The 18,848-nt window shown below is 38.2% G+C and overlaps 1 protein-coding gene across 6 annotated transcripts in view; it reads right to left on the reverse strand.

Annotated features, from left to right (window-relative positions):
- Positions 1–18,848, reverse strand: part of Map3k20 (mitogen-activated protein kinase kinase kinase 20) — a 193,661-nt gene that overhangs the window by 102,786 nt on the left and 72,027 nt on the right. For all 6 annotated transcript variants that reach the window (XM_023719098.1, XM_023719097.1, XM_023719096.1 and 3 more), the window contains exon 3: positions 5,020–5,107. In XM_023719098.1, coding sequence (XP_023574866.1) covers positions 5,020–5,107 — 88 coding nt within the window. The remainder of the gene's footprint in view (positions 1–5,019; positions 5,108–18,848) is intronic.

The raw sequence follows: 18,848 nt of genomic DNA on the forward strand, positions 1-18,848 counted from the left end.
AACCAGCGCCATCTTGTAGGCGCGGTCCTTCGCAGCTCTCCACACCTCATCACATGCTCCATTTTCTGTAACTGGACAGCTTACATAACGTATGGTGGAAACTCCAAATTGTTACCATACCCCAAAATGTTCTTGATTTTAATAACTTTCTAATTTTATTATATTTGCCTCTCTCTCTATGTCCCCAATGATATCTGTGCTCAGTTTTTATTTTTTTCAAAATATTGCCTCTCTATATAAGTCTAGCCTTTTGGAGGCTGTCCTATATTTGCACAGGAAGATTGTTAGGAAGATGTTATGCTCAAATATCCCATGCTACTGGACCCACATGCAAGCAGCAGGAACACATTCAAACTTCAGCTTTTTCAAGTCTGTCCTAGCTTATACTTTTCATGGTCCTTGTTTGGTCTCCTACAAAAAGTGCAGTCTCAAGGATCATGGGAGTATGTGAACACAGGGCCCTATCATCTCTGCCTTGCCTATATGTAGCCTTGCCCACGAATCTATATTTACCCGGGTCACAACCATTAGTTCAGGCTGATAGAGCTGTTAGCCATCCCATTCTCTTGTCTACCAGGAATACCACTTTTACCAACAAGAATGCTGAATGTGGGCACTCCCCCCCACCACTCTGGGGTAGTGAGCACCTTCAACTGCCAGCAAAGCCTCACAGCCCACCTCTGTACCAAATGAGCTGAGGTGGAGGAGGAGAATGACAGCTGCCAGGCAAAAGCACCATAGACTCCTTCTGTCACCCAACTTGAGGGCAGGAGGAGGAGGAGAAAGGCAACAAAATTTAACATACAGCGAGTATTCCTGCAACCACAGGATCTTATTTACAACTTCAGAGTGACCCTGAAAAAATCAGTTTTCCAAATACAACTATTTTTTTAAGTTTATGTGTTTTGTACAGGGCCTCACTATGCAGATCAAACTTGTAGTGATCCTCTTGTTTTCAGCCCCTCCCCCCCCCAGGGCTGGGATTATAGTGGCTGGCTCAGCATGCCCAGGGGTGGGGCTGGAGTGGCATGTGGTTCCGGGGATTAAACCTTGGTCCCTGCGCTTGCCTAAGCAGGCGCTTAGTCCACTAAGCTATCTCCCTGGCCCTTAAATACAACTTTAAAAAGCAATGAGTTATGGTTACAAACTCATGAAAGTGAAATATCCAGCAATTGCATGTTATGTCATTAGATACTTATAGTTTGAGATAAATATCCACAGATAGCATAATGCTGAGATCCAAACCTACTTTTATTTTTGTTTTTTGTTTATTTATTTTTTGAGACTGGGTCTCACTCCATAGTCCAGACTGGCCTTGAACTCACTATGTAGCCCAGACTGTTTTCAGGCAATCTTTCTGCCTCAGCTTCCTGAGTGCTGGGACTACAAGCATGTGCCACCATGTCCAGTTTACATAATGAGTTTAAAGCCAGTCTGTAATATATAGTAAGACCTTATCTCAAAAAAAAAAAAAAAAAAAGACAAGTGTAACATCAAAAGATGCATATTAGATGCATCTATACTTAAATCAAGATTAAGTTAAAGGAAATGATACTGAGTACTTAAAAATTACTGTTTTCCATGGTTAAGTTTAATGAGAACTTGGGCCTGCAGACAAATCACTCAGGACTAGCAGCCTGAGGATGTTGGTAAGAATAATATGGAATGGGTAACAAACAAGTGGTGCCCTTCAGCTCTGAGCACAAAGATGCAATTTCATAAGCCTCTGGGAATCCAAAATCACTTTTCCCTGAAACTCAGACTGACTCCCTTTCTTTACTCTTTCATTACTTAATAGTTTGGGAGTGACTCTCCAGTCTGGGTTGCTTCAAACAACTACATGACCTAGAATCACACCACCTATCCCTTCTCTTCTGGGTGTTCTCTATACCCTCAAGTATGTATGTATGTATGTATGTATGTATGCATGTTTATAAGCGAGGAAAGAGAGGGAGGGGGAGGGGCCTTGAATTCACTGTGGGGGAGGGAGAGGATGGAAACAGCACAGAATTAAGAGGTTTCCAAAGATCAAAAAAAGTAGGATCCACTAGTGAATTTCTCCTTTTGACTTCAGAGTCTGTTACCCAATTGCTTTGTAGTCTGGAAGGATGTTCATTTCCTTTCTAAGGGAAATAAATTGGTAGCTGCCTCTTACAGATTTCCCCATGTCTTAATATAAACAGGTCTCTGATGAAAAGTTTCAGGAAATACACATACAAATATGTACACATACACACTCTCCCAGTCATTTCTGTGGCCTCTTCATCCAGAAAACAGAGAGATCTTTAATGACCTATCTATGAAGCTCTGGCAGAATCAAGAGATCTCACATCCTCCAATTCCCATCCCATCACTCTTGATAAATCATTCTTTTAAGCCCTCACTGTGGGTGACAACAGTTGCCGGCCGCAACAACCTTTGCTATTAACAACATCCAGCTGAATGAACTTCAGCCATCGAACCTCCTCCCTGAGGTTCACAGAGGGGCATGTGGCTAGGCTTGGTGATTCAGGCCTTCTGCCCGCCCGCCTTTATTTCTCCTTTCATATCCTACACCAGGACTTGTTTAGGTTCATTCCAAAAGGTGGGGTAAGTGCCGTCATCCCTGGTCTCGGTGATCTTTCACCCCCAACTTGCTTGGCTGACATACGCACAACTGGCTACCCAGGTACAGCGAGACTTGAGCATAATACTGAGAATGCAGGCAGATTCGAATAAATGCTGAGTCAAAGCTGAATCTTTAGGACTATAGATACAATTTATTTGGTACAAATATCAAATAAAGTCAGACTTTCTGGATTCTTCCACTTTAACTTTTCTTTCTTTTTCTTTTCTTTTTTTTTTTTTTGTATTTAGTACAGGGTCTTCAGGGTCTCACTACACAGATCGGATCCATAGTGATTCTTCTGCTTTCAGCATCCCAAGCGTTGGGATTACAGATGCGCACCACCATGCCCTGTCTCAATTGCCATCTCAGCGCACCCCAGGGCGGGGGGTCTGCTTAAGCACTTTAATTCACTGGGCTATCTGGCCGACCCTGGATTCTTCCACTTTTCAATGAGATGACTCAGACTGAATATGTTTCAAAGAATGTGTTTCACGTCTTTCTTAGGACAGCATTCTCTTGGAAAAAGTAATTCATACCATGATTCAGGCCCCCTTTCTTCTCTTCATCCTCACCTCAGGACACAAGAGAACTCCATAAATAGCCCACTGACTCAGGTAAGTTAAAATAATCTCTTCCAAAGCATTAGACATCAAGGTATAAGACAGTGAACATTTTGCAATCTCTTGGGTAAACAGGAATAATACCTGATAGATAATACTGGCCACAAGTGAAGAGAGAAAACATGATTCAGATCTATAAACACAACCAATAAAAGGTAAATACACATAACTTGGGGACAAAGAGTCAGCAATATGGTAACTAAGTCAGAGAAAGGTTTAACTTGCAATCAGAAATCAGGCATAAAGGTCAGGCATGTTTTACCCCTGACAATATAAACTGTGACACACCTCATTCCTGGCACAGATCAAAAAGGAACAAACTGGAGATAAAAATTCCTCTAAGAATCTAGGTTAAAATACCACTTAATAGTAAAAGCCCCTGGCAAGAACAAGGGCCTGAGTTCAATACCCGGTTCCACCAAAAAAAAAAAAAGCAGTTAAACTACCTGTCATCAGAGGGTAACAATAATAGCAACTATGTGAACTGAAGAAAACTTGCCTTCCCAGGAAAACTACCTAAGTCAACGTCTTAGTTTCTTGTAAAAATAAATTAGTTTATCACATAGGATTATTGTAATGATTAGGTGAATTTATAAAAGAGTTCTTAAAAGAATTCTATTAAAGACATTTTATTTTCCATAAAGACCATCCAAGTGCTTACTATTATTACAGTGGAAGAAGACAGGGCTAGTTTTCAAGGTTTTCTTATTTGTTTTTGTCATAATAAAATAAAATAAAATAAAATAAAACTGCAGCTCCATAATAAAGGACTGCCACAATAAAGAACCTTGTTACAGTTTATATCTAGATGCCCCCCAAAGCTTCATGTGGTCATAGGTGGGGCTCTTTGGAGGTGGCTGGATTGAGTATGATGCTGGGAGTGACTCATGGTACAATGCAAGGATTAAGGGTGCCTCACCCTGAATATGATATAAAGGACAAGAAGAGGCCACTGCTTTGCCTTGCAGTTGCTTGTTACCCCTCTGCCCTGCCACCCTGCCTTGGAGCCAGCCAACTATGAACTGAAACCTCTACAAACTGAGCTAACTAAACCTTTCTTCCCTTAAATTTGGGTGTTAGGTATAGTGTCTCAGCAACAAGAGAACAATTAAGACAAAGCTGATCGAAGTTTAATGTAAAATTGAACATAACAGTTATTACAGCCTTAAAAGTGGTCATTCTACTATCACAGTATGAGCATTAAGTACCAAAAATGTTTCTTTCTGTATTTCTATGTAGCAAATTTTCTATGTGCTCCTTTTTAGAAATGCTAGTTCCACCAGTTAAAACTGCAGCTCCAAATTACATGATAATGTAGCTCAAGGTCACTATCAGTACAGATGACCAAACCTTAAAAATACTGTTCTCACATCAGAGACCTTGAAGAATGCTCTAATGGGATTAAAATACCTTGCAAAGAATTACAACATGAATACCCTCAAGAAATCTTAATTTACAAAAGGTCACAGAGTTACAAAAAACATCCCTTATTTCAACTAATTAAATGAAATTTTAGTTAAACGGCACCTTTAAGTTGGTATTGCAGCTGCGAGTGAATTTAAATAGCATTTACAGAGACATAATTAGCACAATTAAGCATGGGTAGATGTAGAAACACCATTCTTAATTATATTGATATAATCAGATTTATTAATGCTTTATAGCAACAAAAGTGACATCTGACAGTGGCGCACAATTCGTGACTGAACCTAATATTAAACATTTTAGCTTATTAAGGATTCTAAAGCTAGGTAATTGGAGAAAGAAAAAAGTCAAATGATGAGTTCCTACCTGTGACAATACCATAGTTGGGAGGCTCAAGAATTACTCCATAAAACTGGATGATGTTTCTGTGACTCAGGACACTGAGTATTTCTGCCTGTACAAAAATCAAACGCAAAGTTACATAAAATTCCACATTCATAATAATCTAATAAAATATATACCATATTCAATTTCCCTTTACTTACATTAACAAAAATATGTTATGTTTGTATCTCGATCTCCATCCAAAGCCTCATGCAGTTTTAGATGGGGCTTTTTCAGAGGTAACTGAATTTATTTATTTATCTATTTATTTTTATGTATTTGGCATAGGGGCTCACTATGCAGCTTGGACTCACAGTGATCCTTCTGTTTTCAGCCTCCCTAGTGCTGGAATTACAGGTGTGTGCCACCATGCCAGGACTCAGTGGCTGGATCAGCGCACCCCGGGGTGGGGCTGGCACATGTGGTTCAGGGGATCGAACCCTGATCCCTGTGCTTGCCTAAGCAGCTGCTTAGTCCACTGAGCTATCTTGCCAGCCCAGATAGTTGAACCTAGAGGACGTGACTGATTCATGGTGCAATGCTGGGATTGAGGGTGCTGGAGCTAATGGTGGGTGCCTGCTTTATCAGTCTAGTGAGTGGACTGGCACTGCCCTAGTCCCAGTGGACTTGATATAAAAACACAAAGAGGCTTGCTCTCCTCTCTTGTTGTCTTCTATGGCCATAAACCGTCATTCCTCTCCCATGTGCTGCTCTGCCTCAGCACCAGGCAGTATGGACTGAAATCTATAAATTGTGAGCTAAATCAATCTTTCCTCCTTTAACCTTGGATGTCGGGTATTTTGCCTGAGCAACAAGAGAAAAGAGAATACATATCTTTTTTTTTTTTTTGGAAGTTGCAGCAAGTCTGAACTTCTTTTAGTTAGATGAGTCAAAATTAAGGTAGAGGTTTCAAATATTTTTGAATAGATACTGCTAATACCATTTATATCATTTATTTAATAATTCACTCAAATATATATTACTGCTGTCTTTCACACAAGGTGCTATAAACCTATGAAGGCAGACTGGTCTTCAGTAGTGATCTGAGGGGACTGGCGCTAACAATAGAAAATGGTACTGGAGAGGCACAGCAAAAATAAATTATAATATTAAGCTTAATTTTTAAATTTAAAAACATACTAATCTATAGATGGATATACTCTAGATAAATCACATATATTTATTACAAGTTTTTAATGGAGATAAAATGGCTAATCAATTCTAAGTACAAAGAAGTACTAAATCATGTAAATTAAATATAGAAAAAATTCAATGTTTTAAGTGAAAGGTATATTATTGGCAATAGAAAGTAGATTTTTAAGCCTTCCACCTCAGAAAATGTATCATCAAGTAGAATGCCAGCAATTAACAGAGAAGTCAGTGTCAGGAAGGAGACTCTCCTTCAGGGATCTGCACACTATGAGTTAGCGTTATTTGCTATACTTTTTTTTTCATAGAGTGAGAGTTGAGATTTCATTAAGAACACATTTTGTGAAGCTGGTTTGGAAGGTGAGGTAACTAGATAGGAAACAGAGGTCTGAGGGTTGGCAGGGGGCTAATACAAAGTCAAGAGAAAGAAAAATCATCATTGATTAAAGGAGACACTTATGAGGGTTAATTTGACAGTGTTTTTCTCCTAGTAAAATAGGTGCTGAAGGGGGTGATCACAGCTTGGTCAAATGATTCCTTAACATCCTCTAAGTACTCCATGTTCACAAGCAATCTTCTCATAGTTCAGTTTGCCAAGAAGAAAATGCATTAATTATCCAACACAACTACTCATCTCATGACAATTCTAATTCTCATTATGAAATAGTAAAGGAGCACTATCATAAAACTAAAGTTTACGGGAAGTTTGAAAATCATAAGTCACCCTATTTTTAAGTGGCCGAACAACTCTTTGTAAATAAAGCCTTGGAGTTCAATGTGAGTAAAGCAGAAGAGTTCATATTTGTACCAGTATTTGTCAGATGGGGAGAGTATTATCTTTTAGTATATTCTTTAGGGTGTCTGAATTTGATGACCATTAAAGTATTTTTTATCAATAATGAATAAACAGAGGAATATCTAAAACTTTGGATGACCATTTTATAAACTAGTATGATGGAATTTTCAATGCTCCCAACAGTTTTCATTGACACCACTGCCAAGTGATATACTGAAGAGGATTTATCTTTTTTGGACCTGCTTATTAGAATGTTTAGCAGCTCTTGGGTAGGCAAATGCAAATATCAAAATAACAATCAACATCCTACATCCCATTTTTTAGCAATTATGAAGACAGCATTACTCTTCTGCAGTATAACACATTTTCCTGGAGTTAGACTTTAGGTTCTTATTTAATAAACTGAGAATTGGACATAACTGTATTCAAAACAGTAACATGACTTTAGAAAGCTGTACTAGTTTCACAAAAATGGGCTACCACAAAACAGGCAGGCTGAGGAAGTGATATATTAGTAATGAACAAAGGGCCACTGATACTAGGATACTAGCAATTCAAACAAGCTCCAGTAGAAATAAGTGTGTGACTAGATAAATAACTAAAACCTGTGTTGTAGCTGTCACTCTCTGTGAGTGGGTGGATTCTAGGGGTGAACTTTTTTTGGGGGGTTAATATTTATAGGCACCTGCTTCCACAACAGGTGGAACTGATGAAACTGTTGCAGTAATTAAGCAATGCCCAGTGTTCATTAAATCACTGTTTTTCTATTGTTTTCCAGATTTCCACTGTGGGATAATCTGGTGAATGGACTGCCTATCAAAATTATGGATTTAATATATACAATTAGTTCACTGTTAAAATATATCTTTTTATCAAAAATCAACATCAACAAAACTATCAAAATTGAATTAAGCAATTTATTTTCTGCAAACACAATTTAATGAAAATTTTCATTTTATTGTATTGATTTTAGAGTTCGTCTTATTTAATAAAAATACTTTGATTTTATAGGCATGTAAGAGAAGTTAAATCTTAGTTTCCTGTTGGGGCATATCTAAATTTATACTGAAATAATTTTAGTCAATAAGTGAAATCAAGAACACTGTAAAATGTTATTTTAGTGTCTCAAACACTTGTACCCAGTGTTCAACTTTTTTTTTTTTTTTTTGGTACTGTGGATTGATCTCAGGACCTTGTGCTTGCCAGGCAGGCACTTATGCTACTTAGCTATCTCCCTGGCCCTCAAGCAGAATTGTTGACAATGGTTTAAAGGCAGGAAAACCCAAGTGTTTGTCCTCTGATGAAAGATTAACCTAAATGGGATATACAAAAGCAATGGAATATTATTTCAGTTATAAACAAATTAAAATTAATCTTTTTTTTTTTTTTGTGGAACCGGGGATTGAACTCAGGCCCTTGTGCTTGCCAGGGAAGCACTTATTCCACTAAGCCTAAGCCATCTCCCCGGCCCTTTAAAATGAATCTTGAAAGCATTATGTTGAAGAAAAAATAAATCAGACACAAAAGGACAAATACTGAATGACTCCACTTATGTGAATAAGTAAATTTAGATTATACATAATTTAAAAAAGCTGATTTCCAGTAGCTTCAAAGAGGAAGGAATGGGAATTGTTACTTAAAGGTTACAAAGTTTTTATTTGGCATGAAAAGATTTGAAAAGAGAGGATAACAACAGTTGTACAACACTGTGAACACCATTAAAACCACTTAAATAGTGAATTGTGCTTAAAAAGGCACAGTTTATGCTATATATATTTTTTACCACAAATAATCAAGTTTAAAAGATGTTTTATAGACTTCTGCAGAGATAATCAGAGTTTGTTAGGGCTTGTATTTACATGTCCCTTCAAAGCCTCATGCGCTCATAGGTGGGCATTTTAGAGCTGGTTGAGTACAGAGTGTGTGATATTGGGATTAGGGATGTGTGGGAATTAGGGTAGTTCTGGGTGACATCATCCAAAAGGCTGGTAGACTAGGTGGGACAAAAAGGAAAAGCAAGCTTGCTGCTGCTGGCTGCATTCTACCTGCTACACCATGAACTATTTCTCCTCTGCCACACCTCTCTGCTATGCTGCCCTGTCTTGGAGACACCTGACTATGGACTCAAACCCTAAGACTGGGCCAACATAAACCTTTCCTCTTTTAACTTATGGATGTTGGGTATTCTTTTTCAGGAAGGAGAAAAGGAACAAAGACAGTATATATTTAATAATCAAAATATCTTTGAGATAAATATGTACTTTTCCAGTTTAGGACCTGAGGGTCTAAGGAACAAACTGAAACAACTTTAAGTCAAGATCTAAAGTGCTCCATAAAATAAAATCTGATATATAAATAGAGTAGCCAAAACTCTATCTATAAAAATATCTAATAGGATGTCTTTATGTTACACTAAATAGAAAAAAATCTCAAAACAAGAAAACAGGAAAATAACAACGCTAATCATGGATTACATATTGTTGTCTTTAAATTAGTTGCTCTGTGTATAAGACATAGGCATTAAGTTGTCCAAACAATATTAGCACAAATGTTTTTCAATGAAGAGAAATTAGTAATATATATTATTAGTAGTATATTTCTTTTCCCTTTCTTCTTTTCTCCTTTCCCCCATCCCAGTCTCTAACAGGAATGTTTTTAATGGAGTATAAAAATGTCTCTCATGTTTGCAGTGAAATGAGTCTGCTCTTACTGTTTACAGCTGAGGCCAATTTTTCTGCCCTTCTCGCACTCCTTCCTTTCATCTTTCATAACAGCAAATATTAGCTATTATAATACAGTTTATAACTATGGGCAGGAGGTGGATATTTTGCTGCTTTATCTTATTTGGCATTCCATGAGTGTGTGTGGGGAGATGAGCCATTAGCCCAGTATGCTTTGCTTCCAGAAGCTGACCAGCACACAGCTTCCAAACAACTGATGCCACCAGAGACAGTAACAGAAGCTAAATGTCACAGTTCTGATTCTCTTCCTTTAAAGTACTTTCAACAGTTTAAAATAAAGATTGTGAATCAATTTGTTTTTTCCAACTTCCAAGTGATTCCTCTCCCTTAATTAAAAATTTGTTTCTCAACAAATCCCAAATTTAAACCTGTCTTTAATTTTGCAAAGTTGCTAATTCTATCTCTAAAGTTTGTATATAGCCCACTGATACAGTCTATAAGTATTTATTTGTGATAAATACATTAAAAATACTGAGTTTTATGAAATAAAGCAGAGACACTAGCACCAGCCTACTGATGGTCAAAGAAAACACCAGTGTAGGAAGTCACATCGGGAGGCTGGCAGGTTCCCCTTCCCTCCTGCACTTGGCGCAGGCGCCACTCTCCATCAAGAGCAAGCTCGTGTCCCACTGGGGTCCCTGCTTCCACCTGTGATGCGGCTTTGGCACAGGGTTCCCTCTACTGCCCACGAAGGTCAACTGCTCCTGCTTGTCCTCAGTGACACATGGTATTTAAACACATTCCACTGACCCTCACCTCTGAGGTCCTCACCAAGTCTCAGGTTCTATGATTCCATCAGAGCATGACAGAAAGAAAAAGAAGGCATTCAGCTGATGGTGTCTCCACACTGCAATTACACCCAAGGTCAACGTTCTCTCCAAAGACAGCTGCATCTTCAATATCCAACATGGCACTCGGTTGCTTTATTCCCCCAAACCTCAAGGTGATCCCACTTTTTTTTAATGATATGTACGGAAGAACCAATGGGAAGAAATAAAATATTAATTATGGTTATCTATATCCAGATAGCAAAAAGAATCTTGTGTGAGATTTTTTAATTTCCTAGATTCTTTATTATATATTTTTATAAGGAAAAAATACAGAAATGTTATATATAATTATACAATATGTATGTAATTATATAGCTATTTGTTAGAACATGTATAACACATATATATTATAAAATTAGAATATATAAATATGGAATTCAAAGTACTGGTTTACATGGAAATTCAGATTTTCCTTATTATACCAGGACAGGAAGTCTTTACCTTCCTAAGACCTTCACAGGCATCTAGAAATCACTTATCCTCTGGCCTGTGAGTTCTTCTTGACATGTTTCTGGAACAAACTAATATCCACCCATGTCACTCCATCGGGTCCAGGTTCTGACAGCCAGGGGACCAAAAGGGTGGGGAGGGTAACTGAGCTTGTTTTAGGCTGATTTCTACCTGCTCATGCCTAGTTCTCTATTTTGTTAAGTGAAGCTCCTCTCCCTTTTTGTGTCTGCCCTAGTGGCCTATACCCAACTTCCTTCCTTTTGTAAGATGACTACTATAATATCAGAGGAAGCACTCCAGAACATGCAAAGGATGAATGAACAATAACATTTGCTGATAATATTTTGTTTGCCTAAATAATTATAGGCGGCCTACGTGAGGAAGCAGTACAGTGAGAAGCGCACAACACCAGAGGGTAGGAATTTGCTCTGTTCTTTCACACCTGGAAGAGTAACAGCCCAGATTTCACAAGAACAACACACAAGTCAATTACATAACCAGAGTAAAAACCACAGTGAAATTCATGTTCACCAGCTCACTGTTGATTTTAAGAATGAGAATTTGGACAGCTGTACACTGCCTCTCGTGGGCTCTGCTGTCCAAGACAAACAGAATCTTGTCTTCTTGAGCTCCTTTGCAGGGTGCCCTAGCCATGATGTCAAACCATTTTCAGGTCACAGAGGCAGAGGGTGCTCAGTCGTAAACCTTGCCTTTCCGTTCTTCTACCCAACACGTTGCCATGTGTTCCCAGACTCACGTCTACAGGTGGACCAGCTCTGGTCAGCTCCTCCGCTCCACAGTGCACTGGGACCGAGCCCTGGCTCTCAACAGCAGGAGGCACTTCATGGAGGCTCCTCTTCCTATGCGGGGCCAATAACATAAATGTCCATAACAGGTGAACCATGCCTCTTCCCAGAGAACGGGTTATAAAGGATGAACACATTGGTCTTCTCACTACAGAACACCTCTTTATCCTCACAGAGCCTCTAGAACTACTCTATTTAATAGAAAACATAAGAGTCAAGTGAAATTCTTGACTTTAAAACTCTTAAAGAAGTATTTATAAACCTATGAGGTGAAAACACCTAATTCTCTAGTTCTCTCTCTCCTCCCCCTGCCTTTCCTTCCCCCCTATTGTTTCAGATAAATGAAGCAAAGTCCTCAACCTCCATTATCTTAAGAATTACAGCACAGGGCAGTGGTGCGCATCTGTAATCTTACCATTCTGCGAGGCTAAGGCAGAGAACTGTAAATTTAAGCCCGGCCTGGGAAACTCAGCAAGATCCCATCACAACATTTAGAAAATTTAAAAAGGGCTGGGATGTTGTTTAGTGAGAAAGCTGTGAGTTCAATCCTTAGTATGGCAGTGAGAAGATGGACTTAACACTCTGCATCAAGTTCCCAGTCTTGACTGGGTCAAGACCTAAAACATACCTACTGGGAGGTAGCAGAAGTCATTAAGAGGTGGGCCAGGGGAAGGTCAGGGAGGGTGACCTTCAAAGGGAGGACGGGACCCAGGCCCTTCCTCTTCTTTACATCCAGCATGAAGTGAATGGGTGGCCGCTGCCCAGCACTCCTGCCATGATGTGCGAGGACACCACAAGCCCACAGCAATTCACTAATGGGCTCAGACCTCCAAAACTGGCCAAACAAAACCTTCCTGCTTTCTAAGTTGATCTGTCTCAGGCGTTTGCTACACTAAAAGGAAGCTACCTAACATAGGAACTTTGAAGAAGTTAACCTTTTCGAGACTCAAGTCTCCTCATCTGCAAAATGGACAGCAATCCTACCCAGATGTGCAGCAAATGCCAATCAAGGAAACAATATTAGTCTCTTTCTCTGACAGGTCTTCTCTTGCTTTATGATCAATTGATCATTAAGCCTAGCTTCTAAGGTTATTCATCTCTTTCAGCAGTTGTTTCCACTTACACATTTTGCTTGATTTAATTTGCATCATGTATTATTATATTTGACTTTCTGTGTTTACTTATATGCTTACATAAATACAGCACATTAGCATTTCCAAAACATCTATCTTACCTGACTCTCACCGATAAGATATTTTATCATATTTAAGTGTTGAGGAAATTGGGTCTTGAAGAGTTCAAGCTCATTAAGCAGTGGTTTAGCAAATGTCAACAATAAAACTGAATCCAGCTCTACCTCTTTCTTTTCTTACAAATTTCTAGTCCTTTTTCTTTCAAAAAGTTCAATGAAATCATGAGTCATTCTAAGCATTTTTTAAAATTAAAAACTGCCTTGCTCAAAGAGATTCCAACTCTCAGGTTCCCTAGATTAATAGCTAACATACCTGCTGTGAGCTGGGCTAAGCACTTCGTGGAGATCAGATCTTTAAATTCTCCTAGCAAACCAATGGCTAAGGCCCACTGTTACTTCCACAGGGGAAGAAGCAGAAAATTTAAAATGTGCCGAAAGGCACAGTAAAAGACAAAGCAAGAATTTGAATACAGGTCACCTGATCTCAAAGCCCTGCTCAGGATCACCAAATCAGATTCTACCTTACAAACCCAACTTAAGCACAGAACAAAGCATTTTTTTATAGGACATCCAAGAGACCTAGAAAACATTACAAGAGACCTAGAAAACATCCAAGCTCTTTAGCTGGTTACAGAGGTGAGAAACAACTTCTCTGCAGGTTCCTCTCAGGGTTTAGGCCACTGTCGCCACTGAAAAGTTCCCATGCTTTCCTAAAATTCACCTAGTACATGATGAGGTAAAAACCAAGATCTAATACTCCACAGGCACTAAGCCATCGGGCTAGCCAGCAACAACCAAATTTATAGTTAATAAAATCAATTAATTGCACAGCATGAGGCACCCTCTCTCTATGCAAAAATTACATGGTTATGAATTTTGAGCAACTCTCACAATCTGATTAGCTAAGTGCTTTATAATACCACTCTACAGTGCAATAGGATTTGATTATTTACATCCCATAAGAGAAATGTTTGCCACATTTATTATGGAAATCTACAAGATCATTTAGAAGAGTTTAGGCACATTTAATTTTAAAATAGTTTGAAAAGTCCTTTAATGTTGTTTAGGCTCCAATTAGTATCTTGGAATACCTGGATTCTTCAGCTAAATTAGTAACGATTTTAGCATTTGGGGGTTCTATCAGCACTCACATAATAACTAATGGCAAAGGCAAGTGCTTTGCATCTGCCAGACTTTGTTTTATTAATTACAAAAAAGGAAAAGTAACCAATCAAACAAAAACCAAACCCTAACAAACAATTTGGAATCACAGAACCTTAAGAATGAAAGTGATTTGAAGGCTTCATTCTTTTTTCCTAGTCCTCAACTATAACACCAGAGTAAGGCAACTCCCCTCCTCAGCAAAAGATCCCATCTCCCCTGAAAGTCAATGAGAAGAGAACCTCGACCTAAATGAACTCTAATGCTTAACCACTAGTTCCATCCCCCATGTCTCCTTTTGTGAACCTTCATGCCAAAGTCAAAGTCTTTATTTGTGTCTGGTGGACACAATGAAAAATAGCATCTGAAGGCTAATTTTTACATGAGCTTTTGTTTTCCCTAGGCTTAAAAATGCTAATCATTATTATACCTCTTAAAAATTTTTTTGGTTCTTTTTAACCATATCTATGCAGAGATAGCAGTCCTTTTGAATATATATTCAAATAATCAGACATATTCAAATAACTGAAGGTATTTGCTTTTCTACCTGATAGTAAAATACGGTAGACAGTTGGTTATAGTAGTCTTCTTCAAAACCATCTCTATATTTCTCCTATCTAAAGGAAAAGTATTCTTTAATTCCATTGCATGTAAGTTATATCTTAAATAAAATGGCCTTAGTAGAAAAGAGCATTTGTGATTTTCCTGAACCACCAGTTTAATTTGTATCCCATTATTTGAGCAATTATGTTAGCAATATAACATAGTATTTGCTCAGAGTGCATTATGTTACACTCTCCAAGTTCGTGGCTTAGACCTAAGTTTACTGCTTACATCTGGAGAACATTCAGACCCTCATGAGTGTGTTTTTAGTACATACCCAAGATTCAAGATATTCTGTAATACTGTGAATTTACTGTATATGGCTGCCAGGACACAAGGATTGTTCTGCATATAAGCCAGTATAACCTGGTAATGACTGATGTAATATACCAACCCACATTAGAGCAACATTCTGGCAGCCTGAGACAGTTTCTAACAAAATACAGTCATTGCTACACTGAGCTGAGATGTAAGCCCAGATAAAGAAAATAAATTAGAACATCAGCATGTTTCCTGAGAGAAAAAATGGCACATTATGAAACATGGGAACATAGACTGTTAAGAGCCTATAAAAAATGCATAAAGTTGCGAACATACAAGCCCAACTACAGTTGTGCTACTATAATTCTTTTGCAATCAATTAATGTAGCAACTATGTAGTTTCCAAAGTTGAAAGCTGAGTATACTCTTTCTCATACTTTACAACAGTTTTCATTATGAAGCACTTCCTATGAATCGACACTGGCTCATTAATTTACATGCATTAACTCATTTAAGTACTACTGTTAATCACAGCTTAACTAGGGAACAGAGAGGTTACAAAATTTACCCATGGTAGGATGGTAAAGCAAAGATGAGAACTATACAATCTTGCTGCAAAGCCTATGATTTTGACCATGAAATGTGAATGTATAAATTCTTAAAATCATGCCGATGTATATGCCCACACATTTCTATATTATATATGAATAATCAAACTCACTTGTGACTATATATGCACCTATGATTTGGTACATAATAAATGGTCTAAGACTATATCTGGCTATAGTATGGGAAGAACTCTAGAAACAGAATCAAGAGACCTACACTGTAGTTTGGGGTGTGTGATTTGGGGCCTCAGTTTACCTATTGATACAACATCAAAATGCAGAAGTAATAAGTATGGCTTGAATGATGTAAATTCCCTTCACTAATATTCTGGCTTTGGTTTGATTTAATTGGCATGGGATGAGGCCTGGGTAAGAGTGTGTCTGAACAGCGTTCCAGGTGTGCCTATCGTGCAGACAACAAGGCCACAAGACTTAAGAGCAGCTTTTGTGGCAAGATAAACTGCAGTCTAGTTCTTCTGGAATCAGAACACTCTGGAGCTAAATTTTAGCTCTACCATGTATGAAGTGTGTGGACCTGCAGGGTCTCTTCACATCACTAAACTTGTTCTTCACGTGTAAAATACAAAAAACAGTGAGGACTTAACAGTAACTGCAAGGACTAATCTCACTTATAAACCCTATGGTAAGCATATCCTTTCTTCCATATTACTAACTGCTAGAAACTACCTAGATGGAGTAAAGGAAACATTTTTCTTATTTGTTTGTTTGAGACACAGTCTTAATGCGTAGCTCAGGGGGGTCATGAACTCATATGTAGCCCAGGCTGACCTCAAACTTGTGGCAATTCTTTTACCTCAGTCTCCTGTGTGCTGGGATTACAGATGTACACCCGCATACCCCTCCAGAAAATGTTTTAAAAGAGATGCAGAACTGAATTCAGATATACAGAAAATCACCCAGAACTATAAGTTGCTGGAAAACATCCACAGACTGATGGCAATAGAACAGTGAAACTCAAAGGCAAGAAGAGGCCAAAATGAATTGTAAATCTGAGGGAAAAATAGACACTATTTCTCTCATATTTACAAGGTAGAGAATCTTGCCATCTTGATCTTCATAATTACTGCATTTTCAGGGCAAATCTAAACTTGATGGACCAACTGTGCTTCTATTTTCTGTCCATGCTCAGATTCCTGTGTCAGAGGTCACACAAGAACACACTCTACTATTCGTTTTCAAAACAACATCGTGGGCTCTTGAACATCACTCCTTCTATCCTCTCTGTTCCCTCATTGAGACTTCTGATGTGTTTGGGTTGTCAATCAATTGTGTTATACATTCAAATACAGAAGGGCTACTGACTTGAAGTCAACAGGAAGATGTGTTTATGTTATTTCTCCCATAGTGAATACAGTTCACAATGATATAAGTCCTGGTTTCTTATCATGTCCCACACATGCTATTAGGCAAGTTACTAGGTTTTTTTCTAACACTAGAAAACTAGAATGAAGCTAACAAAAATTTGCCTTAAGTAAGTCTTAATTTTTAATAAGTTCTTTTGCAGTAATTTTAGACTTAGAGAAAAGTATAACGGAGCACTTATTTGCCTTCTCCCAAATTTCCATTTTGTTAATATCTTATGTTACCACAGATCATTACCATGAGCTGTACGTAGGTCCAGAATTTTTGGATTTACCAGTTTTTCCATTACTGTCCTCTTTGTGTTCCAGGATCCAATCCAGACTACCATACTGTATTTAGTTGTGCCTGGTCTCATATTCACAGTATCTTAATAAGAAATCAGCTAAATGTGAAACTACTTTCTAAAATGTAAAGCACCATAAGAATATAATTTGCTATTGTTAAGCACTAAATGAGTTTGTGCACATTAAGCACAGAGAATTGCTTAGCATATATTAAGTTTTAATTGTTGATTATTAGCATTATCATTGTGAATATTTAAAGCTATCCTACATTGTAATCAATTGTACAGGTCTTCAACAGTTGTTTAGAGTTCTGGGCTCCTTCTGTGACCACAGCCTTAGAGAATTACCTTTAGGGAAGTATCCTTACAACCTTAAGAGATTTATCTGACCTTTATAAGCATCTTGCTCAATCTACGAGAACAAGAAAGACAGATTGAGTGAAGGCAGATGCATAAATGAAACCTTAGAAGCCACCTCAGTTTCACTTCATCATCATACCCCATAATTACCCAACCAAAGAAGCCAAGAACTCAGCCAACTTTGGCAAACCATGAAATCTGAGAGAGAAGCTCTCCTTAGAGATCAGCACAGTAACTATCCCCACACATTTCCTGTTAAACAATATGCACACAGCTTCCTAGCACCATGAGGAGGTCAGGAAGTATGGCTGGGGCACAGGGACAGGCGTCAAACAAGTGCTGCCTTTCTTCATCCCTCAGTGCACTCAGCCCAGGAGGAAGCCCACCAAGCCTGGGAGAAAGCCCCCCAGAACTGGTGCTACTCGTACCAAGCCTCCTAACATCAGGAAATAGTGGAGTCAGCTCCAGGTGACTTCAAACTAGGAAAAGAAGGGAAAAGCTCTGCATCTGAACTGTATTGAAAGCCACTTGCTATCCTATGTTTCTCAGCATAAAGTCTTACCAAAAAGTGGTCAGAAATTTTTATGACCCAAGAGCCAGGGAAGACACTAAGTTGTTTTTCAAAGTGGAGGGGCCTAAAAGTCCACTTAAGGATATATTTGTCAAATCCATTAAATATTATGTAACAATAGCAGATAAAAGTAGTCAAGAACTACAGTGTGTGTGTATCTGTGTGTGGAGATGTGGGGCAATATGAGGGGAATAGGCAGTGGGGCTGGGCACATAAGAAACAAGAAAATAAATTCTTTGTGACAAATAACAATCCCTTCCAGCTTTTAATATTATCTTCAGGAGAATCATATTAGTAAAAATTAAGAAAAAGTTTAGAAAATCTTTTTGTGAGAGGACTTATGGATAATGTTTCTTGATTAAGTTCATATTTTCAGAGAATTTAAAACAAAATCATATTAATTAAATTGGAGAACTTTCTTTTTGAGACAAATTATACATCAAATTCATATTTTTAGAAAGATCAGGACAATGCATGAAGTTTGATGGTATATTATTTTGAGCTAAGACTAAAACCAGTACATACAATGACAGATGCTTCTGACTGCACTCTGTTCTGTCAGGTAGCAATATCCCCCAATATACCCTTGAGGCTATTGGCCACATACTCCTCAAAAA

The sequence above is a fragment of the Octodon degus genome, unplaced genomic scaffold, assembly GCF_000260255.1.
Source record: "Octodon degus isolate 3935 unplaced genomic scaffold, OctDeg1.0 scaffold00065, whole genome shotgun sequence".
NCBI classification, from domain to species: Eukaryota; Metazoa; Chordata; class Mammalia; order Rodentia; family Octodontidae; genus Octodon; species Octodon degus.